This window comes from Physeter macrocephalus, chromosome 18, assembly GCF_002837175.3.
Source record: "Physeter macrocephalus isolate SW-GA chromosome 18, ASM283717v5, whole genome shotgun sequence".
Taxonomy (NCBI): Eukaryota; Metazoa; Chordata; class Mammalia; order Artiodactyla; family Physeteridae; genus Physeter; species Physeter macrocephalus.
The window spans coordinates 106,605,687-106,626,886 of NC_041231.1; the positions used below are offsets into that span (position 1 = coordinate 106,605,687).

At 52.5% G+C, this 21,200-nt stretch overlaps 1 protein-coding gene and 1 long non-coding RNA gene across 4 annotated transcripts in view; one reads left to right on the forward strand and one right to left on the reverse strand.

The window, feature by feature from the left end:
- Positions 1-2,642: 2,642 nt before the first annotated feature.
- On the reverse strand, positions 2,643-17,231 carry NQO2 (N-ribosyldihydronicotinamide:quinone dehydrogenase 2). Of its 3 annotated transcripts, none has more exons than XM_028479240.2 (7): positions 17,107-17,231; positions 15,727-15,870; positions 14,028-14,192; positions 7,875-8,005; positions 5,716-5,829; positions 4,725-4,826; positions 2,643-3,162 (listed from the first exon to the last, which is right to left on the reverse strand). In XM_028479240.2, exons 2-7 carry the CDS (start codon positions 15,731-15,733, stop codon positions 2,986-2,988), a joined length of 696 nt encoding a protein of 231 aa, XP_028335041.1. In that variant the 5' UTR covers positions 15,734-15,870; positions 17,107-17,231; the 3' UTR covers positions 2,643-2,985. The 3 variants fall into 3 exon arrangements, with proteins under 3 accessions (XP_028335041.1, XP_007127968.1, XP_028335040.1); XM_007127906.4 differs by having other exon boundaries at positions 17,089-17,231; XM_028479239.1 differs by lacking the exon at positions 17,107-17,231 and adding an exon at positions 16,986-17,072.
- Positions 17,232-17,427: 196 nt separating this feature from the next.
- Positions 17,428-21,200, forward strand: part of LOC114484225 (uncharacterized) — a 7,659-nt gene continuing 3,886 nt past the window's right edge. The window contains exons 1-2 of the long non-coding RNA XR_003676854.2: positions 17,428-17,641; positions 17,980-18,845. This is a non-coding gene — a long non-coding RNA (uncharacterized lncRNA). The remainder of the gene's footprint in view (positions 17,642-17,979; positions 18,846-21,200) is intronic.

The window sequence follows — 21,200 nt, forward strand, 5'->3', positions numbered from 1 at the left end:
CTGGAGTGGTGAGGGTGTGCGCGCACACATGGTTAAAGGTTACCCGAAGCGTTTTGTAGAAAATGGTTTGTAACGGGCAGGAGTGCAGGAGGGCAAGTTACCTGGAGGTTGATGCAATAATCCAGACAAGGAAGGGCGGCACCTTGGACCAGCACGGTGGAAGCGCGGATGCAAACGGTGCGCAAGTGGGGCGCACGGGAAGCGTACGCAGTTCGGCAAGGCGTGAAGCCCGGCTGGATGCGAGCCAAGGCGAGGCCCAGGTTCGGGCCCGGGCATCCGACGGCCCCTCACTGAGCTGAGGGACCGTGACGAGGCTGGGCAGTGGAAGGGGCCCCGCCGATGACAGGCTGGGCAAAGAGACGACACGACACAGACAGCAGAGCTCGGGCCCCGGTGGCGACCTCCTTGCCTGCCCGGACCCTGCTCACGGGCCAGGGAGGAAGCAAGGGCAGCGAGGACCTGGGCAGACGGGGTGTGATGAGCAGCCGTGAACGGAGCAACGTATGGGGACACCGAGGGCGACAGGCCGGGGAGGAGCCCAGCCGAGAAGCTAGTCTTCCGGGCAGCGGCCGGCCGACGCCCCTGGAGAGAGGGTTGGCTCCCCAGCATCACGGAAGAGTTCACCTCCACACGCCGGGCTAACTGGCTTCTCAACGATGGCACGGCCGGCTGCCTCTGCACACACACACACGGTGGTGCTAGCAACGCCGAGAAGCCTCTGCAGAGAAAAGCCCCAAACCCACCGACCTCAAAAGGAGGGGCGAGAAAGAGAAAGGCTTCGGGGTGAAGAGAGAAATACAAAGGCACGTGTGACTGGTTTCCCTCCAGACACGACGGCGGGGGGCATCCACGCGCTTTCTATCTAACCTGGCACGACTACCGCGGAGATCTTAGCGGAGATGGCTCTGCAGCCGTCTGAAGAGGGACTCTGCGGATCCTGCACGAATACTCTCGGATGAAGATGAAATCAGAAGCTAGAACGTCGATACTTAAGGGGAGGATGAGGCTCAGGAGAGGCGCCAGCTCCCCAGGAAGCGGTCTCTCAAGAAAAGCAGCTGGACCGTCCTGAACAAGCCATGATTCTGAAGGTGGTCCACTGGTGCTGAATGGGGAAGAGGAAACCTCTGAGGAGTGTGTTCAAAGTGTGGGCCAACTACGAAGCTCCTCTCCTTGGACAGACACCCAGATGTGACCGGCGTCCCAAGGAACACAGAGGAAGCTGACGGTTAGATTCAAACCCTCGATGAGAAGGAGGTTTGGTGGCTGTCGTCTACCTGTCCCAGCAGGGATGGGACAACAGATGACCAGGCTGAGGACACTGCAAGAGAACGGAAGGCTCTCTCCAGTGTCCTGAGGCATTCGCTGTTCAAATCCCATCTCTGCTTCAAAGCGCAGGGTCCGGTACGCAAGGGCCTTCCTGAGCATCCCAGCACACACGGGATGAAGAAGGCTCAAGAGGCTGCAGCAAACATGGCATTTAAAGGACCTACACAGCAAACACGTGGGAAAGACCAGAGGACAGGAGAGATTTTGAAGAAGATGCTTCTGAAAAAGAACAGGGCCCAGGAGAGAGTCTGAAGAAGGAGGTTCCAAAAGTCTGAAGAGAACGGTCTCGAGGGAACCTAGAAAAGAAGAGTCTCAGAAAAGATTATGAAAGAAGTCTGGAGGTGACCCTGAGAAGGAATCTGAGGAGGACGGCCCCAAAAAGGGTCTGAGGAAGATGGGAGAAAGAGAATCTGAGGACTGTTCTGAAAAAGTTTGAAGAAAATGGCGTCAAAAAGGAGTCAGAAAGAAATGACCCTGAAAGATCAGATGCTGATTGGAGGATAACAGCTCTGAGCGAGGGAAGGTTCAGATGAGAAGGAAGAAGAAGCACACGAAATACCATCTGGGGGCGACTTCCCTGGTGGCACAGTGGACACGACTCCACGCTCCCGAAGCAGGGGGCCCAGGTTCGATCCCCGGTCAGGGAACTAGATCCCACACGCCGCAACTAAGAGTTCGCAGGTCACAACTAAGGAGCCTGCAAGCCGCAACGAAGACCCGGTGCAACCAGAAATAAATAAGTAAATATTAAAAACAAAACAAAACAAAAAGAAATACTATCTGGTGATGCATCAGGTGAAAAAGAGGAGAAAGAAAATGAGGATGGAAAAGGGTCTGAAGATGCTGGGGGGTGGAGGGGCGGGGGAGGGGAAGAGGAAGGTGAAAGGTGTGTGACGAGGGGGACCCAGCGGGAGGCTGGGACAGTCTGAGGGGGGCGGGGCGGGGACACTGAGCAGAAGGGCCCTGACCCCAGGCAGCTGCTCTGTCCTGGGCAGTGACGATGGCCGTGATGATGGGGGCAGGGGGTGGCGGGGAGGGATCTAACCCCTCAAACCCGCTCTGGGGGAGACGCTCCACCTACACGTGCCCACACCCGGAGGGGTTACCGTCAGTCGTGTTCCCCGAGCTCGCACACACTGACAGGATGCCTTCTCACTACTGCTTGGAAACCCCGTTGTAACGGGCACGCAGGAACTCTAGGGATACGTTAGGTGGCTCTGCTCAATTAAAACTTCACAGTCATGATGCAAGTAAAAAAAAAAAAAAAAAAAAAGACGGAAGAAGTAAGTCCAAACAGAGCACTCAAACACGAGCTGTGAACAGACTTCACCTTTCTATGAAAACGGAAATTCAAGTTGAGTTATGCAATAAAACAAAACAAAACCTAACAAATCCAGTTGCAAGCCAGGAAAACCACAGAAAAACACCACTACCCGCGAAGGCTGAAGACAGGGGGATGGAAAAATATTAGAAATGAAAAGAAAGCCTGGGAGAATACGGACATCTGTCAGGAGAGAATCCGGGACAAGCAGCGGGTGACGGGAGCCGCGAGTCGGCCTACAGGACCCTGGAGACACAGTCACATCACCCCACACACCTGCTGCTCTGTCGTGCCGTCGTTTATTACACACACCAGCACCTCCCAGCGTGGCCCCGAGGTCACTGCCCGAAGTACCAGGGGGGCGAGCAGGGGATGGGCTCCTCCTTCCAGATGGTCTTCAGTCTCTGCGCCCAGGAGGCCACCATCCCCCTTCTTTCTTCTTCTGATGCAAATTCAGGAGCAAAACTGATATGAGGGGCAAGGACTTTAAATCCACAGAAGTGCAGCGTGCCGTGCTACAGCCGCAAGGAAAGGAGAGCGATGAGAAGCCGCCCTGCACACGCCATCCGTTCAGTCACCAAAGGGGACAGAACACCTTTCACGCTATCAGTTAGCATGAAAACAACGGAACTGCCCCAGAACCTCAGGACACGGCCGCTACCAGGGAGGCAAAGAGGGCTGGGCAGCGGCAAGTCCCAAATTCTGCTCTGATAACTGACGTTAATCTTTAATCTCTGCTGTTGAGTCAGACACTAAAGTCTACAGTTTTGACTGGTGAGGCAAATTATGGCAAGTCATGCGATGGAATATTCTAGAATGAGGTTATTTTAGCTGCAATGTGCCACCATGGACGGCTGTTCAAGATATGCATTAAACGTAAACAGCAAGAAGAAACGTGAAGCAGTATCTGTGGCACACCGTTTACATAAAAAGATAAACATAATAAGCCTAATCGTTAAAAGTATATATTTAAAAATATATATGGGCTGTAAAGAAATACATCAAATCATTGAAAGTGATTATTTTTAAAGGAGGAATGAAGGGGACTATTTTTATATTTTATAATCTCATTTTTTTCTACGTACTTCTGCAAACTGAAAAAAAGGTGAAGATTTTTTAAAAGCAAGGATTTAGGCCTGGCTAGCGGCACCTAAGAGGCCACTCGGCCTCTGCAGAGGAACTTCGGGCTTCTCCAGCTGAGCACCCCCGCGTGGAATGACCGTCCCGTCTCCTTCCAGAGATCGTTCTTCTAGAAACATCACTGTCCTCCGTCTGCACTCCTTCCCCAAACCCACCCCCCGTCCAGGCCTGCCCCATCGGGTGGGTGGGAGGCTGGGACCCACACCACCGCCTGCATTTTTAAAGCTCACAAACCCTTGACTATGGGATCTCCTCCGAGCTCAACACACGCCCCTAACAACCTAGATGGGCAGCTTCCACGCAGGTCGCTGGGTCTCCCAGAGTTCCCTAGGGGACGTGGGGGCTAACCCAGGGCCCCCGGCTCCCTTCCTCGGCCCTGCCCCTCACCAGGGCACTTCCGCTGACCGCCGTCCTCGCCGACCCCGGGCCCAGGGCGCAGAGGCAGTCTGGCGTCCACCTGGGAGGGCAGCCCGGAGCTGAGTCCCGGGGGCTCCTGGAGGGGGGGGTGGGCTCTGGGGAGGCGCCCAGCCCCTGGCTCCACGGAAACGTGCCCACTCACGAGGCTGTCGGATGCGGGCCGGGGAGCCTTTTGCCAGGGTTCCAGGCGACGCTGCCTCAGGAAGCAGAGCCAGAGTGTGGATGGCTCTGCCCTCCCGAACTGTGACACACACGGGCCACCGTGGGGCTCCTGTGTACCCCAGAGCATACCAGCCAACTAGGTTTGGCCTGGCCTCTGCCCAAACGGTGGCAGAAGCTATCCTGATAACACGTGTTTTCCTCATTGGCCAGCCTTTCCAGTGCTGCCAAGTAAATCATTAAAGAGGGCAGAGGCTGTCACTTCCTGTACCCAGGAAAGTCAGAACGGTCTGGCCTTCAGGCCTACATCACACCTCATTTGTACCAGGGGAGCTGCGGGTCAGGGAAGGGTGTGGCGTACCTGGAGGGGCCAGAGGAAGTATCGGAAGTCTCCGCTGACTCCAGTTTTCCAGTACATGTCGGCCGTGCCGCCCGTGGTTAAGGACAGGATGGCCAGTTTACCCTGCAGAGGACACAGCACACGCACTGGTGGGACCCCAGAGGACAGGGTAGTAAAGGCCACTGTGACTCCAGCCCAGAGGTTTATAATGACCGGGAGGGAAAACCTGAGGCCAGCTCCCCTGCACCCTTCCCTGATGGAAAGACACACATTCCCATCTCTGTCCAGCCCAGCTGCAGGTAACAGCTACATCGAATGGAGAGAGCAGGGGACAACCAGAGGAACGGACGGGGCGCACCCAGAGCTGACAGGCCGCGGTGCTGGTGGAGAGCAGGCTTCAGGGACGCGGGGGAGGAATGGATGAGGCCGAGGCCAGACCTCGGAGCGGCTGGGAGGGCAAATGGTACCGCCCGCAGTGCCCGGCTCCTGGGGCCACTCAGCAAAGGGTGGCATCTTTTCACGGTCCAAGACGGATCTCGTGACTCAGTGTTTTCTTTATATGCGCTTATTTTCTGAGATCTCAGAATTTAAAACGTCATTTGTTTTAGTAGGAAATCCATAGCTACCACGTCCTGTGCATCTGCCAGGTTCCCCTCAACCTCTTCCCTGGGGGCGAGACGTTATCCTGCTTTCAAGGTGGTTACGTGACGCTCAGAGGTGAACTGGGGCGTGGCCAGTGATGAGCCCGCATCGTGGAGCAGGCGCCCCTCGGCAGCTGTCCCCAGGCCAGCCCAGGCCTCCCTGGCTGAGCACGCCGACAGACGTGGACGCTCTGTGTCCCTTACTGGAAGAAAAGCCCACGACCTCGGCGGCGACGCTTTCTCACCCATGTAACCACACGGGGCCTTACACGCAGTTGGCGCTCAGTGTTGGTTAAAAAATGCAAACTAGGAGTGACCTGCTGAGACGCCCCCTCCATCCCCAATGGACGCTGCCCCTCATCCGGCCGTACCTTGAGGAGGCCGTCGTCATAGAATCCCGGGATGTCGAAGGCAAAGCCCTGGCACAGCACCCTGTCCATCCAGCCCTTCAGGATGGCCGGCACGCTGAACCAGTACAGCGGGAACTGCAGGTGGCACAGGCAGGGAGCGCTGGGGTCACTTCCGCGTTCCTCTGCCTGGGGGTTCGGGGGAGCCTCCTCCCCGGGCCCGGGCAGGCAGGCGTCACCAACGTGATGGGGAGGCTTCTCCCCGTCCTCCGAGGCGCGCGGCGTGGCGGTGGCGGCCGGCGGGGCGGGCAGAGCCGACAGCGTCCCCCGTGACGGTCCCCGACTGCCTGCCCCTGACTGAGTGGGCCGGGAGGTGCTGCCCCCAGCCGCGGGGCCAGAGGGAGGCTGTGGGAAAGAGTTTGCCCGTCTCCCCGCCTGGGGGTGAGACACGGCATCTGGGAGTCGGGCTGGGGTAGGTTCTGAGAAGTCTGATCCTCAGATTCCACACACCGGCAGCACGGTCTCCCTGGAGTCCACTCCGGTCCCCACAGAAGCCATATCCGACAATATCATCAATGAAAAGAGATGAACACCTACAATAACCTGTTACCAAAGCTAGAAGGAAGCCCGTGTTTCACGTGCTTTCACTATAAATCTAACTCAGGACTTGGCACTGAAACCCCAGCTCCACAACGTACTGCTGTGTGACGCTGTCAAGTTACTTAACCTCTCTGGGCCTCCTTAGCCTGATGTGCAAATCATTCACAGCACTGTGGTGAGGGTTCAATGACACATCACAGTGCCCCGAACAGGGTAAACGCTCAGTGAGGGGTGAGCTATGGTCATAGTAGCAGTGGTCGTGGTGAATGACATTTTCATGAGTGTTGAGCAAAAAAAAAAATAAACACACATGCAGGGGCTCCGGGCAGAGTACGGGGAAAAGGGGTGGGGGTGGGAGGAAGACAGGTGAAAAGAGGCAGGAATAAAGACAGACTCTCACAGAAGGAACAGGCCTTGGCTGGTGTTCGCCTTCCAGTTACAGGAGAGGACGAGGCGGGGGAGGGAGCCCACCGCGGAGGGGAGACAGAGCTGCGTGGGGTTCTGCTCGGACCAGGGGCCGCACTGCTGGGCCATCGTCACACGGCTGCACGGTGCTGCGTGACTACCAGCGTGCCGCTGGTAAATCGCGGGCTCTCAGGTGTAAGGAGGATGGAAGAACGGCCGCGCTTGGACCACACCCGGAGTCAAGGTCGCGGGGAAGCGGGGTGGGCAGACGCGGGGCTGCCGCTTCCGCATGCACAGGTGTAGTCTACGGGGCGTTCCTGTGCCGCGTCTGGAAACTGGCTCTACGCCCACCGCAAGGGTGGTCCTGTTCTCCCGCCCACGCCCCACCCCTCAGCAGGTTGGAGAACAGAGACGATGTGGACCCAGGAGATCCCTTCCTGGGAGGCTGGATCTAGTGGCGTGGGGCAGAGGCAGAGCAGGCAGCTCAGAGAAGAACAGCTGCCGGGGGGGAGGGAGGAGACACCCCCACCCGTGCCACTGCCCTGAAGCCCGCCACGGCCTATCCTCGCGTTCCTGGGACCCAAGCGATCGGGGCCCTTACGCTAGATCCCCTTCTCTCCTGGCCTAACTTGGATTTCTATCCACCCGACGACTCCCCAAAAGCACATTTACTCTGCTGCCATGATGCCCGCCCGCTGGCCGTGGACGCAGCGCCCCGGGCAGCTCTCGTGCAGTGAAGCCTGCCTGGGACAGAGGTGAGTGAGCACCGGGTGAGGGTTAGGGGGTGAGGCCACCCACGGGGCTTGGGGGAGATGATTCTCCTCTTGACGACCAGGATGCTTAAGGCAGCAGTTGCATCTGGCCTAAATTACTCTGACAAACACCCACGCAGACAAATCTGGTTTCCATGCAGCCCCGCACCTCCCGGGGTGGGGATCAGAGAACGGAGGCAGCACCTTCTGCCGGGTCAGGGTCAGATGTTTCGGGACCACAGGCTAAAGGGAAATCCCTGCTGTTTCCGTGGGGGTCAGGATCTGAACGGGGGGTATGGGCTCCCTGGGTCTCCGGACCCAATGAGACAGAAGTAAGCGTGCGGATCGTAGCACCACCGCCAGGAGCGTGAACTCAGTATCGGGAAAGACTCTGCACACAGGACCGTAATCCGAGGGGAACCAAACCTGAAACATCACTAGGTCGGCCTCCTGAACCTTCTTCTGCTCCGCGATTATGTCGCTGGTCAGAGACCTCTTCTTGAAGGCCTCGTACGCTTCCACACTGTAGCTGAAGAACTCGGGGCTGGAGAGGGCGCCTGGAAGAACAGGACAGGGGTTCTCACCCAGGGGGCAGCCGCGGCCCATCCCGCCAGCGCCGCTGCTGCCTGGACGTCACCCCCCAGCCGCAGCAGGTCACAGGGCAGTCACGGAGACCTGAGCACACACCAGGCCCTGGGGTCAGACTGCGGATGCAAGGAGAGCAAGCTACGCCCTTACCTTCCCCTGAGGGACTCAAAGCCCAGCAGGAGACGTGGATGCGCAAACCACACGGCAGCACACAGAACACGACCACTCAGCTAGCTGGGAGCGACGCTACGGCAGACGGGCCTCACGCCCCACGGCCCAGAAGCGGCCTCACTCTGCGTGTGTAACAAGCGCTGCGGCCAGCTCTGCGGGAGCGGGTCGGGAGCACACCCTGGGGACGAGTAGGTGAACGGGGTTCTGACGATGGCGCAGGAGTCTCGGGCAGCCTGGAGAAGCAGGGGACCTTCTGGGCAGAAGACGCAGACGGGACAACTTGGCCAGCCCAGGAGTGGGCCACTGGGAGCGCAGCCGAGAACCTGCGGCGAGAGGCCGGGAGGCCCGCAGGTGATGTGACTGCAGGAATGGACCAGGGCTTGTGAGCCCGGCCGAGGGGCTTAAGCTTCTCCTGCACACAGGGGGCTGCTCCCCATGTATACAGTGAACGCTCCAATTCAGCTCTGGAAAAGCTCACTGTGGCCTCAGCGATTCAGGAGAAGGCCTGGTAGGGGAGGGGCTCAGGCAGCAGCAGCGGGGCTGGGGAGGGGTCGGGCTGGAACCTGCAGCACCTAACCCTAACCCCTGACCCCTGACCCCGACCCCAACCCCTAACCCCTGACCCCGACCCCAACCCCTAACCCCCAACTCTAACCCTCTAACCCTCACCCTGTAACCCTCACCCTCACCCTCGGCAACCGGGCTGAAAGCCAAGCGAACACTTTGATCTAGGCCTTCAGTGGGCTCTCCCCAGGCAGCGGGACTCACCCAGCCGCACTGGTCAGCGTTAACTACCGTCACCGGCGGTTGAGGCTCCCCACGTACCACGCTATGCTCTGCAGCATCACCCTTCTGTGCTCCTAACGACCCGACAGGCTGGGTAATTCCCAACCGACCAGAGAGGAGATGGAGGCCGAGGGCCGAGCTCAAGGCCACGGGTCCCACATGGCAGCAGAGGGGACGACGGGAGGCCCAGGTGCAGCCCCTGCAGCACACGGCCGGCAGAGGAGCCCAAGGAGAGGCCAGCCCTTCAGCAGCCACAGCTGAGAACATGCCAGGGCTCTGCTTCCTCCCTCAGCCTCCCCAGGGTTCATTTTCATTCAAAGCACCTGTTGGGACCCTTCTGTGCATGAGGCTCTGTACCGACCAGAGACCCCGAGCAGGAGAGCCTGTGTCTCAGGCAGGCTGCCGCCCACTGGGTGTGGAGCCCACAGAGGACACTGGGTGCTTCTGATAATGGTAAATGGACAATAAAATGTGCATGGGCCATGTGTATTCTAGATAAAATTAAAAAGTAAATAATATCAAAGCAAAGGTATCCAAATGTCATGGGAAGATGAGAATATTTTTATAAGTGAGGATACGGAGAGGACTTTCTTAGTAAGACAGGGAATCCAGAGCCATGGAAACATACTGACTCATAGCTTGAAACGAAAGCTGGAGACAACGTAAGCCTAAGTCAACAGGGGAACTGGTAAGTTACAGCAGGCACCATGAAGTGCCATGCAGTCATTAAAGAGACTCCCCAAAGCTCTATAGTGCATAAATCAAATCCCCACTTCCATCTGTATCTATAGAGTTTCTAAGCTCTACACAGATAAGCATTTTGCTGATATTTGGAGTAAGATCTACAATGATCCACACCATACAGTGCGGCTGCTTGTCCCTGGGGGCCATGCAGGACCAGGTGGGCATGTGAAGGGGCTTGTTGTTTTCACCCTCTGCCCACCTGTTCACCACATTTAAGATACTTTATACAAAGAGCCCGTGTCACTTGATTCACTGAAAACCAGTGGCTCCTCCACATAATACGCTCTATCTCCCCAGTCCCTGCTTTGCTGTTCGCTCAGTGAAAAGAATTGTTTGGTTTATTAAAAGGGAATAGACAGGGACCTCCCCGGTGGTCCAGTGGGTAAGACTCCACGCTCCCAATGCAGGGGGCCTGGGTTCGATCCCTGGTCGGGGAATTAGATCCCACATGCCGCAACTAAGACCCCGCGCAGCCTAAATAAATAAATAAATAAATAAATAAATAAATGTTGTGGTTTGTTTTTTTTTTTTTTTTTTTTTTTTTTTTTTTTTTTTTTTATAAAGGGAAGGGCTCCCCTGGTGGTGCAGCGGTTGAGAATCTGCCTGCCAATGCAGGGGACACAGGTTCGAGCCCTGGTCCAGGAAGATCCCAAATGTCACGGAGCAAGTAAGCCCATGCTCCACAACTACTGATCCTGTGCTCTAGAGCCCGCGGGCCACAACTACTGAGCCTGCGCACTGCAACTACAGAAGCCTGCGTGCCTAGAGCCTGTACTCTGCAACAAGAGAAGCCACCGCAATGAGAAGCCCTTGCAGCGCAACCAAGAGTAGCCCCCGCTCGCCGCAACTAGAGAAAGCCCGTGCGCGGCAACAAAGACCCAATGCAGCCAAAAAAATAAATGAATAAAATAAATTTTTATAAAAAGAAGGGAAGACAAGAAAAGACAAGGATGTCAGCTATTACCATCAGCACTAAATACTAAATCTGGGGATCTTGTTAACCCAACTTCAAACAGAAGGAAATTAAAGGTAATTAATTTAAAATTAAAATTCCTGGAAAACCACAGGTGAAATTATCATTTGCAGATGATCTGACTGTATATCAGTAAAGCCCCAGAGAATCAGCTGAAAACTACAAACAGTAAGAAAATTAGTGGCAGCCACATACACGCACACACAGACGAGTCCTCTTCATACAGAGCAGGGGCCCCCAACCCCCTGGCCGCGGACTGGTACCGGTCCTCGGCCTGATAGTAACTGGGCTGCACAGCAGGAGGTGAGCGGCGGGCAAGGGAGAGAAGCTTCATCTGCATGTACAGCCGCTCCCCCTCGCTCGCCCCAGTCCGTGGAAACACTGTCTTCCACGAGACCCATCCCTGGTGCCATAAAGGCTGGGGACCGCTGACAAAGAGGAACAAAACCCAGTTAGGAAGAATTATGTGAGATCTGCACGAAGAAAACTCGTAAACGGACCTGGAAGGTTGTAAGAGCACATGAGCAAAGGAGGAGCCACGCCCGTCACTGGGACAGAAAGAACTTCACGAGGCTGAGTCATCTGTAAGCTTAACGGGACCTCAATAGAAAGATCATCTGTTACCTTCTGAATCTTGCCAGCCAAAGGCTGGCACCTGCCATCTGCCTCTACAAAAAGTAAGTCACAAACTGCTGTCACCACTGACCTTCACCGTGCCCTGAAAGGAGTTCAGGGTGGAGATCAGGAATGAGGCGCCCTGTGCTCCAGGGGGACTGGCAGAACAGGCCTTCGGAGAGTCAGACCTTCCCAGGAGAAGAGCTTATGAGCCCCATTCTTGCATCTCTTCGTATCTAGAAAAGCACTGACATCACTGACGGAGACGTGCGCTCCTCGTGGCCAGCAGCCACCTCCTGCCAAACTGTGTGCTCGACTGCACGTCCCCCCTTCACCAAAATCACACACATCCTGACTCGCCCCCCCCGCCGCCCTCTTCGGAGCAGTTCCTCAGAGCTCTCGGAGAGGCTGTCTCCTGGGCTGTGGTCCTCATTTTGCCCCAAATGAAACTTAACTCACAACTCTCACGTTGTGTATTTTTTTTTGCAGTCGACAATCTGGAAAGCTAATTCAAAAGATTTTATGGAAAAGTAAAACTAGTCAGAAAAAAATAGAAAATAAGACAAATGAGGGTGACCTAACTCTATGATATTAAATAAATTATTTGCCAAAATAATTAAGGCCATGTGGTACTGAGTCACGGACAGGAAAACGAAAGCAGAATACAAACTTTAGAAGAAAATAAAACATATGTGGGAATTCAGATCACAATGAAGGTGGCATTTTAAATTGGGGCAAATAGCTGGATCATGTAATAAATGGTGATGAGAGAGCTGGGTAAGTACTTGGGAAAAACGACCCACACCTCACATCATACACCAAAGTAAATTCTGAACAGAGAACATACTTAAATTTATACAGTGGAACCTGTCAAATACCAGAAGAAACTATAACACCTTTAAAAAATAAGCTTAGAGTTTACATGACACAAAATACACAGGTCAAAAGCCAACTAAGCACAAGTAAATGAAATCCTGCATGAAAAAAGCCACCACAGTAAAGTCAAAACTAAAAAAAAAAAAAAAAAAATAGGTAAAAATACATTTACAATTCATATACAAAACTGTGTACTCGGGGGCCATTTTTCCACCTGTCAGATTGGCAATTATCAAAAACTTGGTAAAATGAGGAAGTGAGCACTGGCAAACACTGCCGGGGGTAGACTGGTACAGCGCCTCCAGAGGACAATTTGACAGTATCTACGAAAATTCAAAACGCACGTTCCCTGTGCCCGGCGACCCCAGGGAAACACACGTGGCCACGCCTGTGTGCTGCAGCCCTGTTAGCAAAAGTGAGAAACAACCAACGATGCCCATTAGTGGCAGCTACTTAAACCATCGCTCCTCCATACAATGGGGGATTTCACAGCAGAAAAAAAGAGAGCAACATGCAAACATAGGTAACATGTTTCCATTTTTTAAAAAGCGGAGGGAAAATGGAGGCTACGCCCTTAATTGCTTTAGGTACATCCAGAGATGGCGCAGAGACTCACTCCAGAAAGACACACAGCTGACGAGTGACACTGGCTTTCTTGGGGGCAGAGGAAGCGGGTGGCTGGGGACGGGGAACGGACTTGCACTGAGACCTTTCTGCCTTGAGAACTCTCCATCATGTGCGACGATAAGCTTTGTTTTCGAACTTTTTTTTAATTAAAAAAATTACAAAGAAGGCAAAATCCCCCAAACAATCTGATTTAAAAATGGGCAGAGGATCTGAACAGACATCTTTCCGAAGAAAACACACAGATGGCCAACAGGCACGTGAAAAGATGCTCAACATCGCTAATCACCAGGGATGCAAATCAAAGCCATAGTGAGGTATCACTTCGCACCGGTCAGAATGGCCATCATCAAAAAGACAAGAGACAAGTACGGGTGAGGACGTGGAGAAAAGGGGAGCCTCACGCACGTCGGTGGGAATGTAAAGTGCAGCCACTACGGAGAACAGTGTGGAGGCTTCCTCCCCAAAATTAAAAATAGGGCTACTATCCAGCAATCCCACTTCTGGGTATTTACCCAAAGAAAAGGAACACAGGAACTCAAAAAGATATCTGCACCCCTATGTTCACTGAAGCACTATTCACACCAGCCAAGATACGAAAACCACCTAAATGCCCATTAATGGACGAAGAAAAGGTGATACATAAACACAACGGAATATCATTCAGCCACAAAGAAAGAAACCTTGCCATCTACAGCAACATGGATGGACTTGGAGGGTATCATGCTAAGTGAAATAAGTCAGGCAGAAAAATACTGTATGATCTCACTTATATGCAGAATCTTAAAAAACAAAACAAAAAAATAACTGAGCTCATGAATACAGAAAACGGACTGGTGGCTGCCCGGGGCAGGGGCTGGAGGGTGTGGGCAATACAGGTAAAGAGGGCCGGAAGGGCAAACTTTCAGTTATAAATGACTAAGTCACGGGGGTGTCGCGCACAGCATGGTGACCACGGTTAGGACTGCTGCACGCACATGAAGGAGTGGATCTTGAAAGTTCTCATCAACGGGGAAAAGAGTGAAACTATGTGTGGTGACGAATGTTAACCGGACTTGTCATCGTTTTGCGATGTATACGAACATCGCATCCTTATGTCATACACCTGAAACGAACACAACGTTACGTCAATTACGCCTCGGTAAAAAGACACACACAAAGAAGAAAGTTTAAAAAACCAGAGCATTTATTCCATGACTCACCAGTGATATCTTTCCTTGTGGCCCTCGGCTCAAAGTCCATGGCATAGAGATCAGAAACGGTGACAGTGCAGCCCTGCCGGCTCAGTTCAGCCACCGCCACGTCCTTCAAGGACCCGTTGAAAGACCTGGGCTCTTGGTGCGCGTAGACGATGAGCACTTTCTTACCTAAATCCAGACAAGAAACCATTTCTCTTGAAGAATGATTCCTCTTTGTCAAAATTCAACAAGGACTGAGACGACAGTGAAACATGTAGGTGCATCACCGTGGTTGCAGCTAAGTAAGAAAGACCAACCCTTTTTACGGGTGACAGTTTTAAAACAATGAGCATTTTTTAAAAATCTAATCATGTCATAGTTCATCATTACTTGAGTTTACTAACACACAAATATACGAGTCAAGTTACAATTCCACAAGAGTAACATGACCGAGTTCCTTAAAAGCCCAATCTGTTTTGGTTATCCTCCATAAGTTTTAGCCGTGTTGCCTAATATCATAATAAGAAACTACCGTGACTAATCTTTTGTGCTAACCCTTTGTTGGAAGGCATCAGCCACCGACACACAGCTCTGCTTCCTTCCCCTCCATCAAAAACTGACACTTAAAGACATCAAAAATCAGATCCCTGGTCCCACGGGAGAGGCAGGGCCTGCATCAGTCCCGCTTTTGGGGGCGAGGCTGAGGGCAAGAGGCTCTAAGAAGACCAGCGTTACAGGGCCTGGCTGTGTCATTAATACCACAGCCTCTGAAGCAGTACTTTCCTCGTTCAGAAGATTCTGTGAGGTTAGGTACCGATTTCTTCCAGAAGGCAGCTGTGGGGATTTGTTTAAATCTTCCCTGGGAACGTCTGAGACCAAAATGTTTAAACTCTTGATTTATATTATTCTGTTTAGGCCCTTAAGGAGAAAATATAAACGTCAGTTGGAAGCAAACAGCTTTGGGGCGTTCAGCTGAGGGTAAAGGTTGAATTCCACAAGTGAAATTAATGATTAACAGCTTTATTTTAACCTCTCAGACTCATTCGTTATAAAGGAACTCTACTTGGGGGCTTAATAGGAAAAATGATACGCGTGAACTGGGGAGACTGTTGCCTCCCAGGCGATATTTCACGAGGTCTGGAGACGTTTCTGGCTGTCCCTTCCAGAGGGAGGCACGGCTGGCATACAGGAGACAGAGCCCAAGGCTGCTGCTAAACATCCTACAAGTACAGACAGGTCCCACAACACAGGGCTATCTAGCCCCAAAGGCCAGCAGTGCCGAGGCTGACAAACCCTAATGGACGACGCAATGTGTAAAATAACGTGAACATTTATGTTCTGAAATGAAAGGATTTTCATCTTTTGTTGAAAAAAAAAGATGTCACAGAATGGGATGTGCGTAAGTCGTGCTAAATCTTTAACCATCGTAACTCTTGGGGCGCATTCACTCAATATCTATTTATTGAGCACCTACTATGTCCTGGTGGTCATCCCAGAGGCTGGAGGCAAAGCAAAGACAGGATAAGCATTAGATTTTGACGGGGCTGAAATGGACAATAAGACCAGTAAGAAAACACAAAACGAGAGAATTCCAGATAGCAGTGCACATTATAAACAAGTTTTATACACTTCAGTGCTGTCTGGAGTTTTTATAACAAGCTATTCAATTTCTAACTAAAATTTTAACTTAAAAAAGCTTAACTCCCCCAGGGCTAATAGTCACCTGCCATATTCTAGGAAGATGGGTATTTTTCTCTCTGGATGCTGCCAAGAGGAGGGTCTGCGGTTAACTCTGGGCACAGAAGGACTGGGTGTGGTGGGCCCTGGGCTCCCAGGCGCAATCACTCTCCTCAGTGACCCCAACAATCTAGAAGAGAAAACAAACACTGAGGGACAGGGGGAGAGTGGTGGGGAGGTCGGGGTACAGCCACAGACAGGTTCAGGCAGAGGGAGAAGCGAGGGTAAGGCGGGCCGTGGGAGCGGCCAGGTGTTCAAGGAAGCCTGCGTGATGCACCTGGGGTTAAAACTGAGCGCTGGGTAGTGGGAGATTCGGTCCAAGAGATGGGTGGGTCTGCAGGACAGGGGCAAAGACTTGACCCCGAGCCTAACAGAAAGCCACTGGAGCACCTTATGCAGGAGAGTGATGGGAACTGATCACCTGGGACAGGTCATCAGTGCCACTCCAAACTCGGGGAACACCTCATCCTGAGATCCCTAGGGTCAGGGCCCAAAGACATTTTGGTTTGGTTAAAAACCATGTAATTCTAATGCCTACAGCAGGGCATGCATTCCCCTCTTGCTTTGCTGGGCCCAGTTTACCTATTTACATCACCCGCCAGGCCACTGGAGGCCACTGAGTTTCTGACTCCCGCTCTGGTCAATTCTCCTAGTTGTACAGAATAAGAAACTGAGGCCCAAGAAGTCGGCTACGGGCCCAACACTTCCCCCATTGACCTTCCCTACCTACCGCCCCTGCACAGCAGGGGTACTTTCCCCTTCCTCGGAAATTATACACTTACCAGGTCAACAGAAAAAAAGAGCCATGGGGTTGTTAAACTCTATGTATCACATCAAATGGGCTGATAATTTGATGTACATTACTTCGTCCTAATCTCCACGACCGTTTCTCTCTTCCTACACTTGGGTTCTTTCCATCCCCCCTAGAACTATAAACAGCCGTGCAGGAAGCATACACTGAGTACACGTTTCTCTTCTCCAATTTCTCTGGTTGATAATCTCAGGGACTAAAGTTAAAGAAGCTGAGTTCCAGGGCCTGGTACGGACTGGACGGTACGCGGGGCAGAGGCCGAGCTGGAACTCGGCGGCCCGCGGGCCTAGGCCGGGTCACCGCGACGCCCACTCGCTGACCCCGAGCTTCCCGCTTCCCCTCTGCAGTTGGGGTCAGCGCAGCCCGAGTCCAGGGCGGAGGGCAGCGGCTGAGGGCAGCGAAGGACCTGCTCACCCTGTGCCCCAGCCTCGTACCTGCAGAAGAGGAACCTCGGGCACGCGGGGAGTGGGAACCCGCAGAGACCCTCGCCCTGGGAAAGCTCCCCAAGCCCGCCCCACGGTGGGCGCAGACACTCACGGCAGCCAGCCCGCGCACCAAGGACGAGGACAGGACGCGGACTTCCTCCGGAAGAACGTCCGACGTCCACGCCACGTTCTGGCCGCGCGGGCCACGCACTCGCAGACGTCGGCGGGAGGACGCGCTTTGCGGGGCTGACGCTGGGAGTCCGCCAGCGGGGCCCCGCCCCCGAGCGCAGCCCGGCCCCGCTCCCCGCCCCGCCCCGCCCCCAAGCCCGACCAGTCTGGATCTCTCCCCGCACTCGGCGCCCCGCCCCTGTCCTGTCTCCGCCCCCGGGCTCTTCCCAGCGCCAGCCCGGACCCTCGTGTCCGAGCGGGACACGGTGGCTCCGCGCGGTGGCGGCTGGAGGGATTGTAGTGCTGGGAAGATGGGGGCGCCCCTGCCCGCGCCTCACGTCTCCTCCACCCCCAGGCGGGTGTCCAGGGTGACGACTGAAGGTCGCGGCATAACACTCAACGATAAAAAGATGAACTATCGATGCACCCAGCAGCCTGTGCGAGTCTGCAGAGAATTATGCTGAACGAAAAATGCCAATCCCAAAATGGTCCATCCTGTACGATTCCATTTATGTAACACTTTTGAGATGAGAAATTCTAGAAACGGAGAACAGATAAGTGGTTGCCAGGGTTTGGGGGGCGGGTGTGATTATAAGAGGGACCTCGTGGTGATGGGAATGTTTGGTGTGTGACCGCATCCTAGTGGTGACGTTGTACTGTGGTTTGGCCAGATGTTTTTATTGGGGAGGCTGGGTAAAGAGCACATAGGATGAAGGTTCAAGGCCAAGGAGATCCCCTAGAAGGCAGAGAGGTACTGAACCGTAGCCTGTGGATGTGTGGGCGAGGGGTGCTGGTGAGCAGTTTGGGCTAATTTTCTCCTTTTCCCTTTTTCCAGCACTTTCTGGCTTGTAACACCTCATTTGGTAGCCCACCTGCCATTGCGACCCACCCAAGGACCCTCCCCAAACGCTCTGCCTTGATTTCCGGTGTCCTGGGATGGCCCTACAGAGCAGAAAGCAGATTTTCCCCGCTTGTGTAAAGTTCCTAATGAAAATAACTGCAGCTGCTGTTTGCACACCAGCGTCAGCGGGTGGTCTGTCTGCGGCTGATGTTTTCCTTGGGTTCAGAAGTGAGGACATGCTCTCGCTGTGACATGCTCTCGTGCCAGCAGAAGACAGGCCACCTTGTCTTGTGAGCCCAGGAGGTCCTGGGGGACGTTTTCATTTTAGAATGACCTTTATCCGAGGGAAAAGTTGTAGAGGCATTTCCGAATGTATTAGAATGTCCTCAAAGATGAAATGTGGTTGTTCTCGCCCCTTTCTTGTGAGACTCACTGAGATGATGTCCTCATATCATCTTTGTGTCACAGAAGGTAAATGAGTGCAACTAAGAAAGGTAGGTGTAGGCGCTCTGAAATAACTGAAGGTAGGCTTCCTTACAAGGAGGGCGAGTGACGCTGTTGTCCCGTGGGAGAGGTGTGTTCACGTCTTTTTTGCTACGAGGACCTATAAGGAAAACAGCCAGACCTCCGGGTGGTGTGGATCCCGTGGGAGGACCCGGTAACTGTGGAGCAGCAGGTGCTGGAACCAGCCCGGGAGCCGTCCAGTCCTTGGTGTGGGAATGAAAGCGCTGAGCTCTAAGAGAGACCAAGATGCGACATCACCTCTGAAAACCAGCAGGTGCAGGGAGCACCTGGGGCCGCGCTTTGGTTCAAGTCCACCACGCGACAGCACCATCTTGTGGTCGCGCGAGGAATCACAGGTGTGGATGGAGCGTTGCCGGTGGGGAGGGGCAGCTGGCCGGCCCTCCTTTCCTTGGCCTTCAGGATGGTGGAAGCGCCAGTGATTGATTCAGTAGGAGCCCGTCCGGCAAAGGGAAATAACAGAACTCCCTGCTAATCTGGCATTTACTGCAAACAAATAAGATGGAACCGCATTTGTATCCTGAGTCCAAGGAGGAGGTGGTGCTCTTAAAACGAGATAAATAGGTTTAGCATCAGCAATAAGCATCGCCTCTAGGGGCTCCCCTTGCTGTGAAGAAATGCAGGCACAGGCTTAGGTATCCCAGGCAAGCGGGCAGTATACTGTATACTGCCCAACTGTATATTTCCTCTTCTCCCCAACTCCCCGTTTGTGTTTCAGATGAAAGTTAACATCGAGGGCTACCTTAAGACTAATCAAAGTAGCCTGAACTTTCTCCTAGAGAAGTAGTTACTTTGGGTTTTATTTAATGACTCTTCTTTCCCTCTGCTAACAGCATCCCCTTTATTTTTGGAAACAAACTCTTCCCAATAACATAGTTTTTTTTTTATTGTAGTAAAATCTGTATAACATAATATTTGCCATTTCAACCATTTTAAGTACACAATTCCGTGGCATTAATTACATTCACAATGTTATGCAACATCACTCTTTGTATTTCCAAAAATTCTTCATCACCCCAAACAGGAACTAAGTAATCATTAAGCAGTAACTCCCCCCTCCACCCAGGTCCTGGTAACATATAATCTTCTTTCTGTCTCCATGAATTCGCCTATTCTAGATATTTCATACAAGTGGAATCATACAATAGGTGGCCTTTTGTGTCTGGCTTACTTCACTTAGCAAAACGTTTTCAAGGTTCATCCACATCGTAATATGTATCAGAGCTTCATTCCTTTCTATGGCTGAATACAATTCCATTTTATGAATATACCACATTTTGTTTATCCTTTCATATGTTGATGGACACTTGGGTCATTTGGCTATTGCGAATAATGCTGCAATAAATATTGGTGCGCAAGTATCTGAGTCCCTTTAAAAAAATCTTTTGGGTGTATACCTAGGAGTGAAATTGCTGGGTCATATGCTAACTGTTTAACTTTTTAAGGAACTGACAGACTGGTTTTCACAGTGGCTCCACCGCTTGACATTCCCACTGATTCCTCCACATTTCTCACCAACATTTGTTATGTTGCTTTTTTGGTTATTATTATACCGGTCCTAACGTCTGAAGTGGTATCTCATTGTGGTTTTGTTTTGCATTTCCTTGATGACTAATGATGTTGAGCATCTTGTCTTGGGCTCATTGGCCATTTGTATACCTTCTTTGGTGAAATGTCTACGTAAGTCCTTTGCCCATTGTTTAATTGGGTTGTTTGTCTGTTTGTTGTTGAATGATAAGAGTTCTTTATACATTCTGGATATTATCAGATATATAATTTGCAAATATTTTCTCCCATTCTGTAGGTTGCCTTTCACTATTTTTTGGCCCTATTCCTCTAAAAGCAATTGACCAGAGTTTTCTCTTAGTTCCTTTCTATTGTTACTTCTACCTTGCTGCTGAGCTCCCAAGGAAAAGAACTTGGAGGCGGTTTCGAGGCACAGTCTTTGTTCAGGGAACATGCTGGTTGTCTGAATATTTTCAGGTTTCTTTGGACATTTTGGGGTGAGCAGATGTTTTATGTTTTCAAGGTGTCTTTTGTCTCCAACTGAAGATCGTCCAAACTCTGAAATCTCATGAGGCAATTTTATGGCTTTTCTCAAACATAACTAAAAGACACTGACCCCTGCGAGCTTCGTTAGGAAATGAGCTGTTGTGATTCCCTAACAAACTCCCTGGTTTCTGAGAACTTCCACTTCCTGTGGTGCTTTGGGACGGTCTGCTGCTTGTCAAGAGTGATCAGTCTTGATTCCTCAAAAGCTGTGGCTGGAATTCTAATGACAACATGTTATGAATTGGCTTTTTGCATTAATAAGTCTTAAGTGGATATTGTCCCAACAAAATGGTAATCTAGAGATAAGATTCAAGTAAAAAGCTCTTTGTGATTAAACAGGTTTTTGATGTTAAATGGCCAGTCATGCCATGAATAACTGACTCATCAAAAATGAGAACAGGGCTTCCCTGGTGGCGCAGTGGTTGAGAATCTGCCTGCCAATGCAGGGGACACGGGTTCGAGCCCTGGTCCGGGAAGATCCCACATGCCGCGGAGCAACGAAGCCCGTGCGCCACAACTACTGAGCCCGTGCGCCACAACTACTGGAGCCCGCGTGCCCAGAGCCCGTGCTCCGCAACAAGAGAAGCCACCGCAATGAGAAGCCCGCGCACCGCAACGAAGAGTAGCCCCCGCTCGCCGCA

What these genes read in the sequence shown, in the direction of transcription:
- NQO2 (XM_028479240.2), bottom strand. An exon ending in CACAAGGAAAGATATCACTG is followed by an intron (nt 8,006 to 14,027) that starts GTGAGTCATGGA and finishes CTGTTCTTCCAG; the next exon opens with GCGCCCTCTCCAGCCCCGAG. An exon ending in ACTTCCTCTGGCCCCTCCAG is followed by an intron (nt 3,163 to 4,724) that starts GTACGCCACACC and finishes TTGCGGCTGTAG; the next exon opens with CACGGCACGCTGCACTTCTG.